The 21,250-nt window shown below is 32.2% G+C and overlaps 1 protein-coding gene across 1 annotated transcript in view; it reads right to left on the bottom strand.

Annotated features, from left to right (window-relative positions):
* Positions 1-21,250, bottom strand: part of Liprin-gamma (liprin protein kazrin) — a 499,395-nt gene that overhangs the window by 8,875 nt on the left and 469,270 nt on the right. Inside the window, exons 13-14 of the mRNA XM_088232910.1 lie at positions 19,130-19,253; positions 17,908-18,052 (exon numbers count right to left, since the gene is read on the bottom strand). Of these exons, the coding sequence (XP_088089036.1) occupies positions 17,908-18,052; positions 19,130-19,253 (269 nt within the window). The remainder of the gene's footprint in view (positions 1-17,907; positions 18,053-19,129; positions 19,254-21,250) is intronic.

The raw sequence follows: 21,250 nt of genomic DNA, 5'->3' as shown, positions 1-21,250 counted from the left end.
TAAGTAACGTGAAAATGGAAACTAACATAATCTTCTTCATATTTGGTGGTGCAGCAATCTGATGACGGTATATTGTCGGGTCAGTACCAAAATTAAGAATGTGCAAAAATATAATTATCAGATATCGAGGTAACTGGCATAATGATATAATATGCTTAAATTGCATTATACTTTATATTAAATCTAAAAGTTGTCATCCTATTATCATATTTTTTGGTAATCTACTGTTTATTAAAAGTTGTGGATCATATTTCTTTAAAAGGGTGACTAGTCGAAATGTTTCAACATATTACTCGCACTGAGTAAAAATTCTTAGCAGATAAAAAATACTAAAAACTGCTATAAATATGTTGATGAATAATGATTGATTAGTAAGAATTTAAACAATCATGTTCAAGGTACATTCATATCATGTATTGGATGCAGTGAACGTACCTAATGTTAATTTGACTGATTTTCAAACTTATTGTTAAGAGCGCTAACGTACGTAATACAGTTAATTGAAAAACTGATGATTTGACCAGAAGTCATATATGATTATTTTATTTATAAAGAGGTGCGCAACGGTTACATTTTGGCGTAGTTTATTTTACTTTGAATTTAATTTTCATGAAATTGTTATGTTGGTTCCGCTTCTAGGTATCTAAATTAATCTTATGAATAATTATAAAACATTTAAAATACACTTCATGCAACAACTGTAGAGCATCTAAACATCTAACATCAATATAAATGGACAAACAACCGGGATATGAAAACGGAGGTAACTAAAATAAAAAGGAAGACGAAAAGAGAAAGGAATTAATTATAAAAATATTATGGCTGTCAGGCTGTTAAAAGCTATTCACAACTATATTGTGCAGTACACGTGTTTGTGCGTTTGTTATTTAAATAAGATAATAAACAAATACATTTATAAATAATATACATAAATAGTTTATTTACCGTTTTGCCGCTACTCTGTGATTTGATAGGAGGGTAATTGTGGGTTGTATGGTAAAAATAAAAGATGTTTCTCGAATTAAAACAATTTTAAAAATTGGTTTAATAGGAATCACAAATGAAAATATTCTAACGTAACAACCACCTTAATGATTATTTAAAAACTTGACAAGGAATTTGAATGACAATAATAAAATACATGTTTTGGTATTAAAAAGTAATTATTTTAAATAGGTAAATTATACAAATATAACATAAGCACGCACACTCATTGTAATATATAGATGACCGGTGATACGTAATTCGTCAAAATCATATTTCTACTAATGCTATATTTTTATAATACAGGTAGGAATAATTATATCTCATTCCACGGAACAGTATTTATGAATTTTAAATCAATGAAATACGAGTATCACAATTATTTTTCTAGTGAAACAAACAAATATATTATTCGATTAGATTTGACACAGAATTAAAAAAGATATCACTAAGAAAGTAAATATTACTATCGGTATTTTAAAGACAAAACCTACTTGAAATTTATAAAGTAGTTGTAGATTTAGACAAAAATCCTTTTTTTAAATTGAGATAATTTTGTAAGTGAAAAACTAAGGCTTAAAAAAATAGTTCAAACATCTAATTAAGAAAACTGACGTGTTTGATTTACTAAGATTGAATTTTTTTAACGTACCTAGGTACCAAGAATTCCATAGAAATATTCCATTTAAAGCGCTAATAATAAATAAGTTAGGGCGGTGTGCTTCACGTACATCAACCTGGGGGGATATTCTATTTTAATTGTCAAAAGCAAGCACAGTATCTTGGAGAAAATTGGGTCGGGTTGACGGTGAATGGTTTCCAGACAGGATGCAAGGAACCCCATCACATACACGAGAACTACGCGGCATATCTTAGGAACACAATCTCATCGTAATAATCTCATATCATATTATGAAGTGCAGGTATGTATAGGAATGCATTCAGGAAACGGTTTCTGGCTACACGGTTCTGAATTGATATGGAATTCAAGATAATGCAAGATATATGGACGCAGGTAATTGCGGGATTGTCACTACGTAGAACCAAATTTACATACTGTAAAGGTGCATGATTGACTAATGAATGGGGCAAGGTGAGTTATGATGTTCATCAGTCTCTTGTTCCCCGATGACAAATTGTTAGGTAATTTCATATACCTATATAATAATATATATGAAATAATTCGCGGTTATTGGTCATACTGTAAACATAACAATCGGTTAAATTCTCAGGTATTTTTTGATAAGCTTAAAAATATGTGCCGTTTTTGTGGCATGAATTTTGTGTAATGAAAACACATAACATATTTATGTATAATTTAAATTGATTGTAGAATAATAGTACATTCAGTGAATTTAAATATACTATAATACTTAGTTGTTTAATTAATTAAATAACGAAGAAAAAAAGAATTGCGGTAAATATATGGTAATATAGATTTAATAGTTTTGATAAATCAGTTTATTAAATAATTTATTTCAAATAAATATGTAGAAGTTTAAAATAAATGTACATCTTGATTCCTTTTCTTTCTCGACAAGCCTGTTACATAATATACAAAGCACCATATATACAATTAAAGATAGTTATTGTTCTGAAGAAACTTTTTCTAAAACTCAATTTATTTTTACATTATCCTTAACATTAAAATTACAATCGACAAATTTAAGTTAATTTGACACGCTCAATACTTATTTTAGGTTTCTAAATAGGTAATATTAAGATAAATATTTTTATAAATAGGTACATGGGGAACAAATGAATATTTTCTTGGGTAAAAACACTAATTTGAAGCATATAAATTTGATAGTACATAAATATATCGATATTATTACATTAAAAACAAGTTCTTAATTTGAGGCATGTAATTCGTTAACTTTGTTGAAGCATTGGTTACCAAAAAGTTTTTTTAAATGCCTAGAGCATCTATACACAAAGGAAAACAAAATTCTAAAATTACTGACACATTAATAAGTTCGTTATTCGTAATGTACATTATTTCTCTGCTAAAGTTTAAAGAAAATTATAAAATTAAATTTACACGAATAATAGCAAACCTTTCGAAGGAATTCTTAATATTTACTGATTATTTAATTTATTGAAATTTCAAGTACACCCATTTTAATGAATTTGATTGGACAAATAATTAAAACTGTGGAATCATCAGAGTATCCAATAATTTAACGTGTTTGCATACAGCGGGAGACTATTTAAATTTAGTTTTGATATGTTATCATAAGCAAGCATTTCTGGTCTTAAGACCATAAGTAATATTTAAATTTAATTGAATTATAAATATGTTATATAGGTATACCTAAAATTTAATTTTTTGTGATTAAAAAATGATTGCCTGAACAATAAAAATAAGAATATGACATATTTTAATACGATATAATGCTATAACTATGTTTACATATAAATAAACTATTTTGAGGGTGTGAGAAATGATCCAAATACATAATTTATATTTAGTATCATAATTTATTCTTTGATTAACCAAAACTAATTCCTTCAATTTTTAAAAATAAAATTAAATGATTTTTATCACTTTTAATAATATTAGAAATATTAAACGTGATTTCTACAGAATATTGAATTACTAAATAATAAAATATTCAATGAAAAAATGCCTGTTTTTAAAACAGAAAGATATATAAATGGAATATCTTTCGAGAATTTAAAAAACATACCTAGTTTAAAACACAATAGTACATTAACTTACTATTTTTTTATTTCTGATCGTAGTAAAAGAAGAAAAAAAAACAATAAATTAATTAATTAATTTTGCAATAGAATATCCGGCATATTATGTCATTTTTTTAATAAAAATTGTAATAAAAAGAATGAAAGTATTTAATTATATTACATAATTATTGGTCGATTTTGGATGCAACAATTGAATTTATATCAAAATAAACTAGGCTTTGAAGTTATCAATAAACAAAAAATACCATAAATTATTATCAAGAAAACAATATAGTAATCATGTACGTAGTTATTTATAAAGCGGATGCCTGAAATTATTAGTACGAAAACAATATTATAAAATCTAACAAGAGAAAAGGAAAAGGGGGTAGTTTCGGACAGCCTGGCGCGGCGGGTAGTCCCTGACACTGGACACTGACTGATAGATTTAATCAATATATAAAATGAAAAAAGTTAAATTATTTTACGGGCCATATACCAGTAATGTGGGTTACCCAAATGTGTTCTTTGTAATGAGCCTAGGTCATGGGCCAGGAATCAGAGCATAAGGTTCTGGCAAAAAGTACCTGGTCATCAACACGCGAAGGAACTGATAAAAGGGTACGCGGAAAAGTTTGCTTTTGACCTGATAAAGCTCAGCCGAAATCAAGTGAGGGTTATCACTAGCCTACAGGGCGCTGCAGATTAAACAAACACCTTACTAGAATGAACTTTTTCGATACTTCTAGATGTATGTTCTACAGCGCTGATGAGGAAACACTATGCACATTTTACGTGAATGTGATGCTTTACATCATAGAAGAAACCTCATCCTCGAAGGAGCACTGGTCAAACCTGGGGTGCTATTCTGAACCACTCTCGTGGCGCGAGACAACAGTTTTTCTCGTGTATTTTGTGTGTAAATACACGAGATAATACAGCCACGAAAGCGTTTGGGATGCCAGCCCCTAGGATGTTAAAGCGCTCGCCTCCTACATAATAGCTCGATACTCAACGAATTTTGATTTGGAAGGGGAGATTTATCAAAATGAGAACTCTCGCCTTTCACACAGTACCCAGGCTCTTTAAACACCTGCGCTGCGTATTTTGTATGTACACACGCGAGATAAAAGCTTTTTCTACGGCCGCGAGAGGGTTTGGAATAGCATATCCGGGCTTGGATGGGGCAGAACTATTCACGGGGATCCATTACAGACGTCAGAAGCTTGTTATAGCACTGACCCCCACTTCTAAGAATAACAATATTAATAATACGGTTTAAATAAATGAACGTCACGTCGATTATTCGTATTAAATTTTATTGACCTAAGTCAATTGATTGGGGAAAAGTAAAGTGTACATTTGTGAATAAGACTTCAGTGGGTCATCCACTGTGTGTAACAAGTGCTCGAGATACGCTGCAATTGCTGTACAAATGCAGTGCTCTGTGCACAATTCGATGCAGATAAGCATGTAATGATGATATATACAGCACATATTTACTGCAATTATAACAAATGCTTGTATGTGCCAATGACTACCTATAAAAAGTGAAAATTTGCGTCCGGTATTATTCGAACTTATTTTGGCGAAAATTAAAGGCAAACTTTATATTTATTATATATGCAATATTGACTTATTTAAACTGTTATTATACATCTCTCATTTACTTGTAATTTGGTTGGTTTTAACGTAATATTTCTCCATAGCAATAAATCGGCTGACAGGGTCTGATCGTGTTTTAAAATTTATTTTTTTAAATAAGTAAAAAATTACTACCATAACGGCAGATATTTTTTTTTCTGTGCTACGTCGGATAAATTTTCGAAAATGGTTAAAAATACGAAAATCTTTCATCACTTGAAAACGAGACCTTTAGCCCCCTAGTTAATGGCACGTGTTACGTTACCACGCCACACTTGTACGCAATGTTTGCTAAATCACCTCTACACGCTGGCCAATACGTTAGCCAATACGAATTAGCCAGCACGTTGCTTAACGTGCAGAGGGGGCCATCTGTGGCTGGCAGAGCTGGCACACGCGCTGGCACATACGCTGGCGCGCGATCCACATGTTGTAGGTTTTTCAACATGTATCAAAGGGCGCTGGCCGAGCGCTGATCATCGCATCCACACGTTGGCCCAGCTTTTAGTACGCTACAAACTACCGAAGAGAGCGTAAGCAATTTTGTGTGCGCTTTTGACGTCCAACATTGGCCCGCACCGACAGATACTGAATGACTCGCCAATGTATTGGTCAGCGTGTAGAGCCGCTTTTCGAAGCACACTCAGCGGGCAAGTCGGGAAAAGTCAAAGTGACGTGACGCGAACTGCGAGCCGTTTTACATATACTCATTTTTAAACCCGAAAATTATGACTAAAAACTTGTTTTTTATGCATTGATAGAATTGAAATATATCTTTAGAATTGAAAAAATCCGCTCTAATATTTAAAATGCTTTCAACGATATTCCCGATTTGCGGAAACATCAATTCTAGTCTATACAAAAGTTTTGAACAAGCAAATAATGGTTGAAAAGTATCAAAAGTAATTTAGTTTTTTTTTTAAGTCGTTGTGTCCGTCGTTATTGTACGTACGGGACTACCCATTTGTTGATTTGAAATATAATATCAAATTTACAATAATTATAATGAATTATTTTCACGGTAAATAGTAAATAAAAATAAACAAAAATTCGAGAATGGTTGTCAGATGTTTTTTTATGGTTCGAAAAAAAAGGGTTAGATTATTTGATAAAAAATTACATGAACTTTACAATGTATGGTTTAGAATTAATGGTTCTAATCTGTAGTCTTTCATGAGTGATGTATTTATGTAAAGTAATGTATATGGAGGGATCTTCTGGGAGTTGCAGGTCCTATCGATGTTTTGAGGCCAACACGGAGGCCCTGGCGGCCTCAGCTTGTAGCTCTTCCATCTGACAGAATATAACGTACCTGTGGGGGGTCCCGACAATATAAATACAAATATATAGTAAATAAAGACGTCAAGTATAGGTACAATGAAATATCATAACAGTCCTCTTGGAAAAATACATCAAAGTGGGAAGGACTCTAAACTCTTAAAAGACTGAGCTAAAAAAATCTTATATTGACAGTGCTGTAACGTCGTGATACATTAAGCAAAAAATGACATATTTTTAAAAACACATACATATCGTCGCCGTTCAGGCAAAATTCACCAACCCAAAAAACATCATTTTGTGAAATCGCAATTTAAAAGTTTGAAGATCAAGGAAAAATTGGATTTGAGTGTTTTAGTGGTCTTATGTACCCAACATAATTCATTAATTTCTTTTTAATTAATTCAATTGGTAACATTTTGCTGCTGATTCATTTTAAACTATCTGGAAGGTGAATGAGGCATGGTGGCTAAAATTTGGTTTAGTGACTTTTTCTTGTTTATAATCTGGACAATGCAATGCTATAAGAATTAGTGAAAGGAAGGAAATTTGTAAATATCTTACTTTTTAAATATTTAATAATATAGTCATAAAAAAACAAATAATTCGGAGTTACCTTAGTGACGTTTGCCTCTTAAAAAACACAATTTTACGTTTCGAATATTGATATACATGTATACACTTGATCCAGCACTAAGCACCCGTCTTGTGTTCTATTCAACTGAGGTTCCGGAACTTAATTTATAGTCAGTAAATGTGAAGCAGCGTAAAAGAACGCAACATTCAGCTTTAAATTTCGCAGTAAACTGGCGTAGACAATTAATATTTTTTACTCTACTACGCATTTTGCACGCCAATGTTCACGCGACAACGCTATTTTTTCGGAACATAGTTTCAAATAATCGTTCTATAAAGCATTATTTAATTACATCTCACTAGCTTCAAATGGCCTATTTAACTAAAACATGACATTTTTGGGTTTGGTGATTTTTGCCTGAACGGCGACGAAATACTGTTTAATAATCTATACTCCATCATTTATCAAAATCATTATATAATATAGGCCTGTTACAGCAAAATACGACTGCATTATTTTTGAAAATAAGGACACATAATAAAATAAAGTCTTGGATTCTTTGTGGACTCAAGGTTTAATTACATTGTAATCAATGCATTGTAATATTTATAGAATATTCTGTGTTGTTTTTTTTTATTCGAATAGAAAGGACACACAGTTTATAAGTTGTCCGGCTAGTGGTCTAATGGCCAATGCATTTGTCTACCATGCAAGAGGTCTCGGGTTTGAATCCTGACATGGTTGAAATGAAATATTTATTAGAAAAGATGTTTTTACACTAGAATATTTCATAGTACCTGGACTAGTACCTGAAGCGTAAGCGTACCTTCATGTAACAAAAATGATCAAGACACACTGCGATTGGTGTACCAATACAGTGCCCTATGCACCATTAGGTGCGGAAAGGCAATGATAATGATGATAATTTCAGCGCTTTTGAGGTAATTTTCACAAAAATGGGACTATATAAATTATCTATATGAATATATTTATATATATTTTTTTAAATTATTGAATTAATTAATTTAAATGATTCTTCATTTTATCGTTCCTCTCCCCGATGGAGGTTGGATATCATTGCAGTAGTTCTGACTTTGATAATATTAAAATTAAAAAAACTAAAGCCTACTACTTTAGTTTTTTTTTCAAATAAAAAAACAAAAAACCAGACCGTTTAAAATAGTGGATTTATTGTTAAACAAAACGAAATTAGTAGAGTCAAATTGGTGTTTTAATATATTTAAAAAAAACTGAAGCCTACTAATTTAGTTTTTTTTTCAAATAAAAAAACAAAAAACCAGACCATTTAAAATAGTCGATTTTTTGTTAAGCAAAATGAAATTAGTAGAGTCAAATTGGTGTTTTAATATTCTACAAAATAAACACCGAATCAATAAATAAATTATGACTTTGTTTGCAGCTGCCCTGAACAAGGACTGAATGCTATAATGGAACCAGTAACGCAAGTTCTTCAGCCAAGAGATGCGCCTACTTCCTACATTGCGTCTTCCATCAACCCTTTCTTGTAGAATGACTTGTATACGCTATATTTTTCGCATCTCATCACATGCCCGAAGGACTTAAGTTTTATTTTCTTAACGGTATTCAGCATCTCTCTATAGTTAAAAAATATTTAATGATTAAAAAAGTAAAATTTTAATTAATTTAATTTTAAGCAGTTTGTTTTTCTTCCATAATTACTTAAAATCATGACTGACAACCCGCGCTTTAATTTGTTCAATACTTCGATATAATATTACGTACTCCCACAAATTTGACGTTGCCGGTTATTGGAGAACAATTTTATGTAAAAAAAGGTTTAAAAAATGTATTTACAAATAAACAAACCATCACGCTGTTTTTCCGTTAGGGTAGGCAGAGAGGGTAGAATGCCATATCACTCTGTCATTGCATACAGATCTCGCCTCCTCTACATGCACGCGCGCCGATTATTCCGACTTTTGACAATACATGTCCATATTTGAGTATTTGTATCTAAACGTATTTTACTTAAAATAAATTCAATTGATTGCATATTATTAAATACTAGCTGACCCGACAGACGTTGTCCTGCCCGAACGTTGACTTGCCTTGGAAAAATACTTTTTATTGATAAGTAGGTCCTAGGTACTTGTTTGTGATTAAATCCCAAAACTAAAAATGGTTAATATTCAAATTTTAAATTTAAGTAGGTGCTTGTTTATGGTTGAATTCCAAAACATAGAATAAATATTTTTTCAATTATGGCATTATTTTTGCAAACGTCAAGCTCTGGTCTTCTCACCAACAGAGTGGTGTACTTATGTGGGAATACGATTTTTAAAAATGTAAAGAATTTAATATTATTTTAGTATTACCAAAAATCCAGTAAAAAGAAATAAGGGGATAGAAATAAGAAGGAATTTAAGGAAAGAATCTGATTTATATCCACAAAAAACAAATGCTGTTTGTAAACATTCAAAAACAAACTTTTTTTATACTAAAAAAAAATAAAAAAATAAAAAAATATTCCATTTTTTTGTCAAGCGTTCTCCTCGAATGCAACCCTGGTAGATCGATGAATAAAACATGTATACTCTTTACTTATTTTTTATACATTAGATTAAAGATTTATCTACGAACACGCACAGCGCAAAGATCTATATTTCTCTGAAAACCGCATGTAAATCGGTTAAGCCGTTTAGAAGGATTTCAGTGACATTACACGTACAGGGGAAATATATATATAAAGATTACGTACAATGAGAATAAAAATAATTCTAGTAACGTCATAAGGAAAAAAGACAGTTCAGGTATGTATATAGTTCCATATAATATCCATATAAAAAATATGAATAAATCATTATCATCATTCCATGTCCGCTCCCTAGTTGGAGCATATGGTATCCACAAAGAGCCTCCATGCATCTCTATCGGCTGCCAACTCCTTTGCGTCCTCCCAAGTCAGGTTCTCGTTCAGAAATTTCTACATAAGCTCCCAACGAACAGTTAGCAGTGGACGTCCAGGACGTCGAGAACCTGATGCCTTGTAAAGTAGGCAAGCGTGGTTCAGGCTCTCAGGAGGCATCCGCAGTAAATGGCCTGGCCAACCGTATCGCCTCCGCTTGACGACAGTTGTCACCGGACTGAATGAATAAATAGTAATCATAAAAAAATGCGAATAAACGAAATAAATTTCTGCCTGCTTATGTAAGAAATTTTACAATGATTTTAAATAAACCAATTTCATTAATAAATATTCTAATCAAACTGAAAATTATATTTATAACTTGAAACAAATCATCATTGACATTCTCGATGTTTTGTAAATACTAAAATAAATAATTCCGTACTTTTATTATTAAATTGGGGTTCAAATGGATTTACTGGTTCCCCAGAGAACTTTTGACGACTTTTTAATTATCTGTCAAATGAAGTTTTAATGTCCATGAATAACTGATCAGACCCAAGCGATTGAGATCTCTGAATAATTAATTGAGAAACTGATTACTTGTCTGAAGGACAAAAATAAACTTTTAAAGAAGAAATCAAGAAAAGATCGATACAAAAGAGACCATATCAAAATACTGTTATGATAAATTAAATTCGAATGAAAAAAACATTTTATAAAAAGGACTTATTTATGCGTGTTTTAAAAATTAATTAATGAAGTTCTTTAATATGAAATAAATTGATTATGCAATTTAATTATTTGTTAACCTTATTATGCAGTTTATAATGGAATTTATTTTTTTTAAATGTGATTTCGTTGATTTATTAATTTGTTGTATAATTTCATTTGAAAAAAACTTTTGTACAATTGAGCATAAGCTGAAATAAAAAAAAAAACATAGTCTAGCTCAGTGTTTCTTAACCTGTGGTCCGCGGACCCCTGGGAGTCCGCGAATATATGTATGGGGGTCCGCAGTCACAATAATAAATAAATGCCACCAAAAGTCTCGTAATCGTTGCGCTAACTTAACACGGCGAATATATTATATTACTGGCTAGACAACGGCACAGGAAAACCAACTAAAAGAAATATCTTGTGACTCAGAATTGAAATGTAATTGCAAAGAATCCTATTTATCAAGTTTTTGATTGAATGTAAAGAAAGATTATACGAAAATATCAGAAGAAGCACTGAAAAATTTACTGTTTTTCTCAGCCACATACCTCTGTGAAAAGGCATTCTCTGCTCTTGTAGCACTAAAATAAATACAGAAACAGATTCAATTTGAGATTTCAACTTAGTAGTAACATTATTTAAAAAAATAAATTATTTATTAGTTTATACAGTATACAGTAAAATCGACCCGAATATCACTAATTTAGTTGCAAAAAGCAACACCAACCATCACATCAATTAACCGTCTTGGTGTTGCTGTTGTGCGTTAATTATTAAGGTTTTTTTTTTTAAAGTTTTTTTTATGTTTGTAAAATAAATGGTCCGAAATTTATTGCTGGTTTTTTTTACTAAGGGGGTCCTTGAACATTGTGCTTGATTTCCACGGGGTCCGTGGCTGACTGGTCTAGCTAACCGTTCACTTAGAACGAATGTTAGGATAAGAAAAAACAATGGAATAGATGGGACAAATGTTCATAAACGTAATAATATATGTCATGGTGGCCTCCGTGGTGTAGTGGTCAACGCTTGACTCACAAACTGAAGGCCCCGGGTTCGATTCCCGTGAGAACACAAAAATCAATGAGATTTTTCTCAAGCCTGGGTGTTCTGTACTGTAATTCACCACTGTAATTGGGCCTCCTGGTCTGTTGTGGTGCAAAACAACTTAAAAAGTGCTGTTATTTAAGCAATACGATTTTAGTACCTACCTCTAATTTGTACTAAGAAAATATCATTAATTAGCTATTATGAACTAGAATGTGATCGTTACCGATTATTTAAAAATAAATCGCGTTAAACTTGTGTAAATATTTTTCCCTAAGTGACAGTTTGTATGTGCTTTAACTATTGGAAAGTTGAGAACTAGACGCCTCTAGAGGCTTAAGTTCGATCAAAATATAAATTACAAGTTTGAAAACTGAAGTAAATAATTTAATATTAATGAAGGAAAGTTTATAATACCAGGAGACTAGGAAATGTACAGAGGTGGCTAGGAAACTATGAAAACTACCCGGAAATTGAGCAGACGGGAGAAACTTACTAAAAAAGCTACGGTTTATTCAGCCATGGCGTCGCAATATAATAATGTACTAAATATTTCAAGTTCAGCAGTCTGAGCACGTTTGTACCGATGCTGACTTTTACTTATTAGAAGGATCCGTGATCCAAACGTGAATTTGAAAACGCTCGTGACGACTAAGATAAATGTTATAGGAACGTTTTGAATTTAAGCGAAAGGGCCTGATAAATAAATTATTATTCCAAGGCGTTCATATATTGTACAGTAAAACTCCAACAATCCGGATTAATGAGTGCCAGGCGTAATCACATAAAAACTTACTTAAACATGTCCAGCAAAGTTAACAGCTTTGACGAAGAAACGCGCCGGCCGCCATCACCCTTTTTTGTTTATTATTATACCATCTTTACATACTTTTTCCTGTTACTGATAAAAGCAAGTTGGATGACTGGAGTTCGAATGAATGGAGTTCTACTGTATTAACAAACACTTCAGAGCATTATTAAATTTGTGCGCATGAAGTGGTAAAATAGCGCGCAACGGCCCTTACGAAATTTGGATTCTTTTGGGTATTTTTAATACTATTTTCAATCTTTTATACTTTGACCATCCTTAACAAAGTTGTCACATAGATTCTAATATATATATAAATATACACTTATTTGGTATTTTTTTTATACGTGAATTATTATTCAGTAATCATTGCTGACACACTTCAAAAAACAACTTCCTGATGGTTCATTCTTTTTCATGTCAATATCAGACATTTTAATTGATAAATTCAATTACAAATGATAAAATATATATTGAAAACGTTGTTTTCAACCATTTTTTTTCCAATCAGTTTCAAAACTAGACAAGCTTCTTTATCAAGATATAATTAACTACTGAATTCTATTCTATTATATTTTTTTTAAACAGTGATGACATCGAACCCATGGAGCTAATAAGTCAAGTCTTTCTGACATGTTGTTCTTCTAAAGATGGAAAGTGTGAAATGAGATGGACTAAGCAATTGGATGATTTGAAGAATTATGAATAATTGTGTCTGTATATATTGGTTTACGGTATATTTTTATTACATTTTTAATTACATTGTAATAATTATTAAACTATATGAATTTCGAATACCTAATATTTTAAACATTATTTGGCAGTGAGATGATAAATTAATTTAGTATGGAGTGATAAAATGCATCAAAAATATATAGCTGTTCACGGTGTACATATACAGAGTATAGTTAGTTTATGGCATTTTGTATATTTCAGTAATTATTAAATAAATAAACTTTTACCATTATTGAATATAAAAAAAATGTAGTTGTATTATACACATACATTTTTATTATGAAAAGACAATTTCATTATACTCCTTAAAACAACACAAAAGGTAATATCCAATATTATGTATGCATTAGAAGCTATCGCTGTTTTTACATTCTCTAGAATTTATGTAATTGTCCTTAAGTTATGGTGGTATTAGATGATGCTAGAAACGCTAACACGTCTGGTGCAATTTATTTTCTTGAATGTTGTAGGTAGCAGGCGAATCGTCAAAATAAGAGCGGTTATGCACAGCTTACCATTTTATATTTTTTTATTATTTAAAAAAAAGAAATATTTGCGTTCTTATGATTTACCCAAATATTTAATTTTTACTGTCATTTTCAACGAGTTGTAAATAACTCACTATTAGAAAAATGGAAATAAAGTTGGAGTAGAGTGGGGGATTCGAACCACGGACCTTTAGCCCGTGAGTCCGAGACACTAGCCACAAGACCGCAACCCGATTTGATTTTTAATAATAATAATTTATAGTAACAGTGTTTATGGGAAAATAAATAAAATAATTGTTATTTATTATAAATCACCGTTTATATATTTCTACAAAAAAACTATGAAGTGCGCCTAGCGCCAGCGTCCAGACCATTCTTACTGAACGACGAAACTAGCCGATTACCTCGGCTTATTCTTCCATACAAAAAAGTACACTGCATTTTTCGTCTTTAACCCGAGTCGGCTTTTTTAGTACTAAAACAAACTTGCAGATTACAAATATTATTAGAAGATTCTCTATTTGGAAACTAGTATTTCGAACATTTTTTCCTAAGGACTATTTTCATTTGATAATATACCGTTGACATATTATGTATCACATAGGACAGGTGGCGTTCGCAGTGGCCGTTTTAGGCATTATTCGTTTTAAAAGAAATCGGCCAGTGCCCAAGTCTTGACAGTACTGTCAATGACAGATCATAATGGAAATATCTGTCGAATGTCAATGTGGTATTTGTTAATAAACTTTTGTACAAGTTTAGTATTCTATTAAAATCGTGTAGAATAAAGCTACGTATATCGCGTGGTTAATAATAATTGTTGTTTGAGTTGATTTTCACGGAACCACAAAAAAAATAGTCCTTTATAATGACATTACTTACATGTTATGTAGGTACTTATATTAAGTACAAATTAATGAACATTTTTTATAGATTACCTATAAAATAAATTACGGCTCGCCACTGGTAGGTAGGCATGCTCATATGTCGTTATTTTCAGCCCCATTGTGCCCAGGAAATTTTATAGCTCAAGACTAATCATATTTGCACAATAAATTATCAAGAAACGACACAATCGGTGTTTCGATTCAGTGTTCTCGGTGCGGTAAAGATAGAAACTAGAGGATTTTATAATTATGCATGTATTTATTTAGTTTTTGACTTAGTTTTTATTGTATTAACTTAGTAGATAAATGTTAACTTCCCATTGTAATCGGGGCCCTGAAGTGAAGGACTGATCATCTTACCTTCATCTAACAAAAATGATCAAGAATCGCTTCGATTGGTGTGCCAATGCGGTTCCCTATGCAACATTAGGTGCTGAAAAGGGAATGGTGAATGATGATGTGTTTATTTATCGATTCAAATGGAATATTTTTTCCAGTGAAAATACACATTATTCCGGGTAATAATTCCAAGTTTCAAAGAATGTTGTATAAAAGAGAAAGCAATTGAAAATTTATACCCTGTCCAAAAGAAAGCTATTTAAACTATTTTTGAGAGGAAGACATCATCGATTTTTTTTCGAATAAAGAGTGCAGTAAAACATTTTACCAACTTCCTCATTCCTATAAATAATACATTTTTAATTAGAAAATATCAATACAGTCTACCCGATAGTTTTAATTTCCCCATTGTTAGGTAAGCCTTTTGTAATATTGCCTTTTAGAAATAGAACTAATCATTAAAGTTTTTCATTAAGATAAATGACCCTTGTGTCATAAAAACATTTCTCATATTAAGCAAATTATGCTTCGTTTTTTTGGTTTCCAAAAATCATCTCGCCGTACTCTTTGTATTATTTTTATCCACTCTGTTTTCCTTCTTTCATCAGCAGGGAAGCTAAAATTCCACTAAATCAATTGAAATCAATATTCTTATCAATAAAAAGTAGCGTAAAAAATTGACTACCCTGGCAACACTAACAAAAGATCCATTTTGTTTTCTTTGACAATCTGACTGGTGGAAACATAATAAAATTTTTGAGTAATGTATTTGCTATATTACTTATACATGAAATGTATTCCTATCCTGTTTCTTGTTGATCCCAGCAGCATTTCTATACTTTAAAACGACACTACACGGCATAGTTGAATTCAAATCGGGAGTTACGTACTGAGCGACGTCTACAAATAAACTAATGGGTCAAAATGTCGAAAACGTCTTCTGTTTGATGTGCGTATGCGGTTTCTGGACTATTCTTAATTCTATGTTCTTCACCAATAAATGTAATAGTCCATTATTTTATTGAAACAGAAAGGACACACTGTTTATACATTGTCCGCCTCGTGGTTTAATGGCCAATGCATTTGTCTACTATGCAAGAGGTCTCAGGTCCAATTTTCGTCATGGAACCATTGAAATATTGATTTAAAAAGGAGTTTTTACACTGAAATATTTCTCTGGACTGTCACAGTCTCTTGACTGGCACCTGAAGCGTGAGATTGATCGTATTACCTTAGGATACGCTGCGGTTGGTGTACCAATGCAGTGCTCTATGCACAGTTAGGTGCGGAAAGAGAATGATGTTTATGTGTTCGAATTTTGTGCAACTTATTGTACAAATTATGACAATATGTAAATATTCCAATGCAATTGTTCCAAAAAGCTAAACTTTTGGGAATAAGACAAAATCAAATAGATCAGATCAAAGAATGAATCGTGTGCTAGAAATACCACGTTGTATAACGGGGCTAGCACAGAGACATGCATATTTTATAGGCCAAAAAATGGTAATTATTTTTTTACTGATAATATTTCATTGACCCCAAACTTTCAAAATTTTCCTTCTTTTGAAAAACACGCACTATCCTGGATTCAAACTAAAGATATTAGGTCTTTTTTTCTATGATATATTTTGTTGCCCTTTAATAAAAAATAACATTTTAATTGTTTTTTTTTTGTTTATTTACTAAATAACAGAATATTTTCTTTTCTCTTTCTTATATTACCCAAAAATAAAATATTATAGCTGTCTATTTATTATAGGAGCGAAAAATTCATAAACATTTCTTGTATACCCACGAACAGGCCATGCCTTTGTGGGATTTTTTGTTAACTATTTTTACTGTTAATATGTACGTATTACATTAATATGCATTTCACTGCTATGTAATTATCCTTTATTTTTTTTAATACTCTTATGTATATTGTAAAAAAAAAAAAGAAAAAAAAAGATAAAACGAGTTTGGTAAAAACGTGTATAAATGAACATCAAATAGAAAGACAGCGAAATTTAGAGAAAAAAAGGCAGATCAAGTTCAACCCTCATTTTCATAATTTCAGAAGTTCTTTTATTCCTCGAATTAGTACTCCTGATTCACTGCATCGCAGGTGAGTCTTCAACCATTGCTATAAACTAATTTTAGTATTGAAATAAGCTGTAAATTGGGTTTATAATAACTTATTAGCCCTGGAGCTTATTAACGGAGGTTTTGGGATCACTTTTGGGGCTAATTGGTTCACATTCATATCATGCCAGGCTAGACAAGATGAATGGGCTTCGCAGTAGGAGTGTGAGGAATTATAAAGGATTCACGATGAATTAAAGTGCCGCATGCCGGTAACAAAATGATCAAATTTTATAGAATAACCAACAAAGATGATAATAATTACTTCATCATAGAGTTCAATTTAATGACAAAACATATTTCAATTAATATACACACTCCTCTTATTGAAATATTTATTTTGTGAGATAATATTATTTAGTGGGTAAATAAAAATAATAAACTTCGTGAATTGTTTACGTTTTTAACTGGATACACGATTTCGATTCTTATTGTTAAATTAAAAAAAGTAATTATACTGTTACTTTATTTTGAATTCAATAACTTTACAACTATAGTCTCGGGAAATTCATATTTTCATTGTAACTTTTTAATTAGATAAAAAGACTTAGTTTTTTAACGGTAAACAAAACATAATCTTCAAATGTATCAAATCAAACTTAACAACTTTTTTATTGGGAATTCAGGTTGCGTTAAACTACGGGTCTCTAGTGGGGGCGCGGGCGGTACTCGCCGTACGACTACTATATAACGAAGTGTTTTCCTACCTCGCTGGCAGTATGAGCGCATCCAGCTGCTGAGACAGATGTCTGCGTATGATGGCTCGCGCAGGGGGGACGCCCAATGCTGTAGCCATCGTGTCTCCAGTGAAGCTTGGCTCCAGAACAACAAGTCCTCCATGAACTCCACTGTCTGATAGTTTACAAAAGGTCATTTAAAAACATTACAAAATTTTATATTTTTAATGTATTGGGTGTTAACATACGTTGTGTCCGTTTTTTTTACAAATTTAAAAAAGGCTACGAGATACTGTGTTTGCTTTTACCTAAAATATATTATTTTATTTGATTACAGGCCTTCAAAATGGAATGTCAAGTTGACGAAAGTGATCATTTTCGCCACCTCCTTCTGTTTGCCTTCAATCGAGGTAATAAAGTTGCTCGCGATGCTTGCGCAGTGAACGGTGAAGATGCTTTAAATGAAAAGACAGTTCGTCCTTCATGGTTTTTGTGTTTCAAAGACAGTAATTTTGAACTGAAAGACGTGGAGCGTTTCGGACGACGCATGGACTTTGACGAGGATTACTTAAACCATATTATTCATGAAGATCCCCTTCACACAACCGTAGAATTGGCTGAGCAGATGAATTGTAGTCACCGTCATCTTAAATAACTCTACCTTAGTATTTAAAATATTTCAGTATGTTTGGGTCAAGACAGCATAAAAACGAAAATAAACAATCAAACGCGTGTTCTCCGAAATCTCATCGTATGCTAGTGCGTTGGTTAACCCTTTTCTTGGCAATGTATCATATACAATAATTGTGATTTAATTTTGTCTCAACAGCATTCAGTTCAAACTGCTTTACCATATTTTTAACTGCATGATCACAACTTCAAAAACCAAACCATTTGTTTTTTTTTTGGTTTTGAATCCTTTTCAACCATCAAATGAGTAAAAAATATATTTTCGTTCGGACAAGATAAGGGTTAAGCTTTCGGCGATAGATTTGAACATGGTCAAAATATTGATGGTTAATTTACTTAAGAATTATTTCTATGGAAAGTTCAGAGTAGGAGAGAGATAAACTTAAATATACATTAACGGTACATGTTTTATCAAATTGTATTGTATTTGGAATAAGAAATAAAGCATTTAGAGGAGATCGAATTGGGGTTGATCGTTAAGTTTCAGAAATCCTTAGTCAGCTATACTTCTCTAAGCTAAATCTTTTAAGTTGAAACATGAAATAATGCGTAGTGGATCTACCTTTTAGATTGTCAGCGTATTCTGCCAAGTCAATATTTCTGGCCCAACGAACGAATCTCTGATTGGTCCACACGAGAGGATCAGCGTCCACAGTTTCAGACTGATGTCTTCTTAATGCCAAGGCCTAAAATAAAAAAAAAGTTATTAAAAATGCACCTTATTATTTTAACTATCAACCAATGCTAATTACTTCACATTTTACTTTATCTGTAAGTCTCGACTTGACAGGACACGATTGTGAAAGCAGATCCGTGTATTTATTGTAAGTATCGTAAGTAAACAATTAGGATTAATTTAATAGATCCGTTACAAGGAGGTAAAATATAACATTTCAATTTGTAGATAATTGCCTTCCTTGCATCTCTTTCTCACATAAATACAGGGGTCGGCACTCGAAGTATTACCAATTAAAAATTCTGTAATTTTGTCAACTTCAGTATACCGTAAAAACATTTCGATTCTTAAAAAAAGTCATTGTTTGATGTAGCCACCTTTAGCGCGGATAAAAGCATCGAGTCTGTCCAAGAAGGCTTCACACGCTGCACGAATGTGGGCTGATGGTGCTTTGTTCCATTCTCGGCGAAGAGTAATCTTTAAGGTGTCGACCGTCTCATATTTTTAACTGATACTTTGGCCTCTAGAATGAATCATATAAAAGTCCATTGGGTTTAAGTCCGGAGAATATGGAGGCCACTGTTGTGATCAAATGAAGCTGAAAACTTTTTCTTGTAAAAAACGTCGGGTTTCACGGGCTTTATGGGATGGTGCCGAGATTTGTTGAAACGTATAATGGTTTCTACTGATTTTTTTACGTTCCAAAGGTAACAACGCAACATTTAAAAAATTTTCACGGTAGATTTGCTGATTTACCTTTACGCCCTGTTCAATGAAAACGAGTGGTGAGCGTCCTGTGGCAGTTACCGCTGCCCAAACCATCACTGATGCAGGTACTTGCTTTCGCAGAGCAATTCACTGATCTAAATGATCTTTTAATTTGCACTGTAACTCTACACAATGGATTTGTTTGTTTACATATTGCTGAACCGTAAAAAAATTTTTCGTCAGAAAAGACCATATTTTCTAGCTCGCCACCAACGTGCAAGTGTTTTAACACCTTTGCTCTTGCTAAGCGAACTGCCTTTTGTGCAGGAATTAAATCTTGCACTTTATATGTTTTGTAGGGTTTCAATTGCAGTCAATTTTTTACTATGCGCCCCATGCTACGAGCAGATACATTGAGATTTTTCGCCAATTGAACTGGGCTTTGTCGTGGATTACGTTGAATTTCGGCCTTCACCTTTGGAACCATTTCTGTCGATGTTGCTGTTTTTAGATGTCCACCTCCATGGCGTTTATTTATGCTACCAGTATCATTGTAACGTGAAATAGTCCGATATACAAACATTTTGTTCATATGTAAATGTCGTAGCTCATTAATAATGGCTAGTTGCGATTGCGAGTTATTGCTCTGATTTAGTCAAATACACAGCAATAACACTGTTGAGTTTAAATTCCATTTCGATAACTTTTTTTAACTGTGACGTAAAACGATATGCTTCTGTAGAATTATTAACAATATAACAGACTGACACGTGTCAAAACATGAGCGCACTGTCATTAGTCGTTTGGTTGCTACAGTAGCGTGAAGTTTAACAATTTGAGCGTCTACACCAGTAATTGCATGTTATCTCTTTTTTTCCAATTTGCTAAAATGCCGTTAACATGTGGGCAATGCGATACTGTTTTGTCCCAGGACTCGACCATTGGCCACGTGTAAACAGGAATTCGGACACACGACTTTGTTCCGAGACATTGTCACGTAGATAGACAGGTAGGCTATCTTTGCGGAACAATGATTACTCTCCCCATCACGCACGGCCGTATGTGCTCGACGTATACGTGTCATTTTCGAGCGTTCTTTTTGTATTATTCAGTTCGTCCTTAAATTATTTCAATACATCTTTATCCAAAATAAATCATATTTTTCGTGAACTCTGAAACTGGCATGCATTTAGTTAGGAAGTAACGTTTCTATATATCTATTTATTATATGTCAAAGTAAATAACCGCAAAATAGTGTTTGTTGGTGACAATTCATTGTTATTTGATAAAACTAAACAT

This window comes from Micrasema longulum, unplaced genomic scaffold (genome assembly GCF_059751315.1).
Source record: "Micrasema longulum isolate JH-2025_06_02 unplaced genomic scaffold, ASM5975131v1 h1tg001038l, whole genome shotgun sequence".
In the NCBI taxonomy this organism is placed as follows: Eukaryota; Metazoa; Arthropoda; class Insecta; order Trichoptera; family Brachycentridae; genus Micrasema; species Micrasema longulum.
The sequence above is the reverse complement of the archived record's forward strand: the minus strand, read 5'-3'. Positions and strand labels throughout refer to the sequence as shown.